Source organism: Ruditapes philippinarum, unplaced genomic scaffold (assembly GCF_026571515.1).
Source record: "Ruditapes philippinarum isolate M1 unplaced genomic scaffold, ASM2657151v2 ctg10440_1_1_1_1, whole genome shotgun sequence".
Classification (NCBI taxonomy): domain Eukaryota; kingdom Metazoa; phylum Mollusca; class Bivalvia; order Venerida; family Veneridae; genus Ruditapes; species Ruditapes philippinarum.
In genome coordinates, this window is record NW_026863957.1 from 22,828 (window position 1) to 27,624 (window position 4,797).

The window sequence follows — 4,797 nt, forward strand, 5'->3', positions numbered from 1 at the left end:
ATTTTATTATAATTTTATCTCACACATCATTCTACGCCACTATATCTATATAGCGCCCGCTTTTTTCCTCTATATCTATATCGTCCGCTTTTTTCTCTATATATTTATATTGTCCGCAAAAATAGGGCAAAGAGCGGACAGGTTCAATCAGGAAGCATGTTGTTGACACTTAATTGTCGTTAATTTGCAACACGTGTCCGTCACAAGAGTATACGTCTACTCTAAATTTCTATATCGTCCGCTTTTTTCCTCTATATCTATATCGTCAGCGTTTTCCCTATATATCTATATTGTCCGCAAAATGCGTATCATGTTATCTCTAGCTAAGTGCCGACACGATTAATCAACAACAACAACAACAACATAAACTTTATTTAGCTCAAGCAATGATTACAAGCATGTGAGCATACAGCGAATAATACATTTGAACAAAAATACCTTGTGAGGTCACGTGACAGATTGTTTGCTTAACGGGGTTGACAATAGTGATAGTGTGTTACTCCATTTATTTTTTTGAAAAGGACTATAAATTCTTGTCTGGGAATGTTCCATTTACAGATATTGGATGGCTGAAACTAATTTAATAATCTACGCTTTTTAATAGTTATGTGAATTTTGAACATTATTAACACCATTTTATATTGTTTTTAAAAGAAACAGAGTTTATTCGTATTGTATTTGTGCAGCCTGAATTAAATCGCTGCATCGAAACTGCGCTATATACCAAAAGGTAGTGTAATCGTCCGCTGTGTAAAGCCTTACCGGGTAACTTCGCGTAAAATGTGTTAAGTAAGATAAATTAATTAATAGACGATTATCAACGAATGATTAGTTTAAATATTCGAAAAGATGGATATAAAATGTTTCGAAGCATCTGGAAGTATTCACAATTTGATCAAAAAAGGTATCAGTTTAGCAAATTTAGCAGAAGACTGAGAAATGTCATAACCTGATAATGTCACGTGTCTTCACAGAAGTAGAACATGTAAACATCAATTAAATAAGAATTTGCATAGTTATTGTATACTCGTGGAAAAGGATTAATTTGATTGTATACAACTGATAAACTACATCTATATTGACAGGTGTATTTTAATGTTATAAAAAAAAGCATGACCTATATTCAACATAAGAAAATAAAGTGTGCTAGATCTAATGAAACAAAAAACAAAACAAAACCTGACCTATATTCACATGAGGAAAAAAGTGTAAACTAGAACTAGAGAAGTCAAGGAAAAAAAGCTTGACTATGAAAAATAGAATAGAAAATGACCATATGAGTTAATCTGTATCAATGAAGTGACAGTTTGTATTAATTACAAAAAAAGAATTAGAGAAAAGGATTATAATATTTGTATGTAAAAACTGTAGCAGTGACAAGGAAAAGCAAATGGAAAAAAGAAAACATTAATACAGTAATGGTGTACAGATCCTATGACAATATTACCATTTTTACAGAGAAAATATTCATGTGATTCCTTACTGTTTAACCGTTTCTAAAATAATTTTAATAAATGTACATAGCTTTTTTGACTGCGTATTAAGTAGCTCTTTAAATTTAAGAGTGTTACATCTTCTTAAATAATAAGGTTTTAATGTATAATTTTCTAGTCTGATTAAAAAAGGGACAGGTCAATAAATAGTGAAACTCATCTCCTATTTCTGGGGTACTATTCTCATTTAAACAAAGTTGACATATTCTTTCATTATAGTCTATATTTTGCCACCTTCCAGTTTCACATGGGAAGTAATGATTGCCGCATCTAAATTTAATTAAAGACAGCCAGTCAGACTTTTTTTGATTAAGTAAATAGCCCTCGAGGTCAATTGACTCTTTGAAAATTGAATAATTTAGTCCTTTAGTTGAGACTTGCATAGAGGCATGCCAGTTTTGATAATGCTGGTCTAATAATATTTGTTTTACTGTTTTTCCCAAATTTTTACTTTGGAGGTTATTTTGATTAATCCAAATATCATTTCGCCCTATTTCATTAAAAATGTTTTTTATTCCTTTTATCCATTTTGATTCAAAATTTGGCATTTCAAGCATATATTTATATATCTGATATGATAGTTTATTTTGTTTTCCAGTAACTAGTGTATTCCAGTAATTAATCATTCTAGTCTTTATGTTGATATTCAAGGGGTACCTGCCAAGTTCGGCATATAACATATATAGTGGTGTTGAACGTCTTAAGTGAGTTAGTTTTCTCAGTAGCGTGTTGTTCACACTTATATAATTACCGTTAATTTGCAGCACGCTTCTGCTTATATTGTATCAATAAAAAACAACAGCCTGTCATTACTTATTTATGATTAAAAATTACTCTTACAAACTTTTGATTTTGAATATCAAGGCTTTTTTTTATTTTGCGAACAAAAATTTTGTCCGCCTACTGCACATAAAGACATACAAAAACAATGCCAAAATGAAATACATATCCTTAATTACATATCAGCTGTTGCCAATTTAGTACCATCATTGTAATTCTAAAGACATTCATTTGATCCATTTGTTTCATATATTAGTTTTCCATATTTAGAAATTCCGAAAATGTGTCATATAAATATAATATAAAATTCATTGACATTCAAATCATAAATTACTTTAATATTCTCTCCAATTTGCTAATTTATTATATTTTTTTATATATTAAAGTATAAATCCAATTACACGTCATTTTTATAAACTTCATCAATGCCCAAAATCATCACCAATTAGTCTACACTATATATCTATATCGTCCGCTTTTTTCCTCTTTGTCTATATTGTCAGCGTTTTCCCTATATGTTTATATTGTCCGCTTAAGGCGTCCGCGTTTTAGACAGGCCCTTAGATAGGTATCCGTATCAATGCACTGACAAATTGGGAAGATGCCTAGCATAATATTATTTTCTTTAACGAGCTCAATAAATTAAGTTATGAACTTGAAACACGAATTTAAGATTTAATATTTTATTTAGATCACATACTAGTTCATACTTAGCAATCTCTTACGGAGTGATCTCCCCTTATCTGTACAGAGATCTGCCAAGGGAAGTAATCCCTGTGAGAGAAGTTTGCATACTTAGTCCCAGATTGATACGAATGTAATTTGTAAATGTTCATCTTTTAGGTTAAGACAATAACATTTTAAGTATTTACACACAGGTAAAATACTCATTTTAGAGTAAATAATCACCATGTTTTTCGCAATTTTAGGCATGGATATGAGATCGCACGTAAAGAACAGTTACGTCCCTTTTTAAACTTCACGACTTTTACAACAGCTAAACCCATTAATTATTTATAGTGGTAAATAACAAGGTAAATATATAAAATCGAGTAACTAATATAGTTTAATAATGGGATATCTGCTTATTTAGATAAACATTTGACTTTTAAAGTTCCATTTATTGCCACTTAAAGGAAATATTCCTTGATTCAATGATAATTATAATGATAGTGTCTTTTACCTTTTCAGATGAACAGTTCAACAAAGAATTACATGTGCGGATTTAATGGATTTAAACAGATTAACCATTGTAAGAAAGAGATGCAGTCCAATGCAGTCAAGAATTTTGTAGAGGACGATAATTTTTTCTCAATTCCACAAGAAGTTAGCACACATATGAAGCTGTGCACATGGTCAAATTTCTGGGGAATGACTGGTACACACATTAATAAAATTTAAATTATAATCATTCTTCTGTAAATGGAAATTGAATTAAAACATGTCACATCTTGGTTTTGTTATCATTACAGTTAAATTTAATGCACATGACTAGCAGGATATAATAGAAAACATACAATTTCTGAATGCATAGATTACATGTATGTCAAATTACTTACTGGAATACATGTATCAACATACACGTTTTTGAACATTTTGTTTCAGTTGCCTTATATGGCCTTTATATCAGCCATTGAATTGTTTTTCTTTAATTATAGATGTCTTTTGTGTTGATTACTCTTTACTTAATTTGTGAATTCTTCTTTTAAATTTGTTAGACATATGTGGATGTTAATTGTTTATTGATTGATTGATTGATTGATTGATTGATTGATTGATGGGTGGGTGGGATCATTGTGGGTTGGTTGGTTTCTTGCTTGATTGATTGATTCTTTATTTTCATAATTGTTATTTTTTACTATTTAATAGTGAATAATATAATGTAAAGAAATAATATTGATTTTTCAGATGTTTTGGAAATAAGTAAGCCTGATTGATTTGCCATTTATTTAGAAATGTTAAACATGCATGTGCTACATGATGTGCAGGGTAGTAGATGTAAAGAAGTTTACTTTAGTGTCATATTTTATTCTCTTTGTTTATTTCACAGATGACAAGCTGACATGTTATGGGTACAATAGCTCACAGTTAACTACAAATCTCCAATTTAACAGAAAGGAAAAATTATCAAAGATGTCAATGATAGCTGTAGGAAAATATGTACTCATACATGATAACTGTCATACCTTAGTAATAAAAGATGATGCGAAAATATGTGAGTTGACATTAGATAAAAACTTTGTAACCCTTGTGGATGGAACAAAAGATCATGTGTATGGGATTAAAGGTGAGATTTTATAGGACGTGCGAAATGGCTGTCTTGTATTGTCTTAATTTTTTTCTTGTTGGAAGAGATAAGTGTATGCTTGATATTTTCATTGTATGGCCATCCTTAATAATATATATGTTTGCTATTGCCGACCCAGAGTTATAAGGAGTGGGTCGGTAGGTAGGCTTTTTTTTTTTTTTTTGATATATAATTTTTACTGAACGTAAGTTAATATGCTTAGTACGTTGTAACAGA

At 30.1% G+C, this 4,797-nt stretch overlaps 1 protein-coding gene across 1 annotated transcript; it reads left to right on the plus strand.

The window, feature by feature from the left end:
• Window positions 1-3,221: 3,221 nt before the first annotated feature.
• LOC132723942 (uncharacterized) lies at window positions 3,222-4,560 on the plus strand (the record flags this gene model as incomplete). Its single annotated transcript, XM_060708748.1, has 3 exons — window positions 3,222-3,307; window positions 3,465-3,651; window positions 4,324-4,560. Coding segments are annotated over exons 2-3 (424 nt in total), but the record flags the coding sequence as incomplete, so codon positions are not given.
• Between the last annotated feature and the right edge of the window lie 237 nt (window positions 4,561-4,797).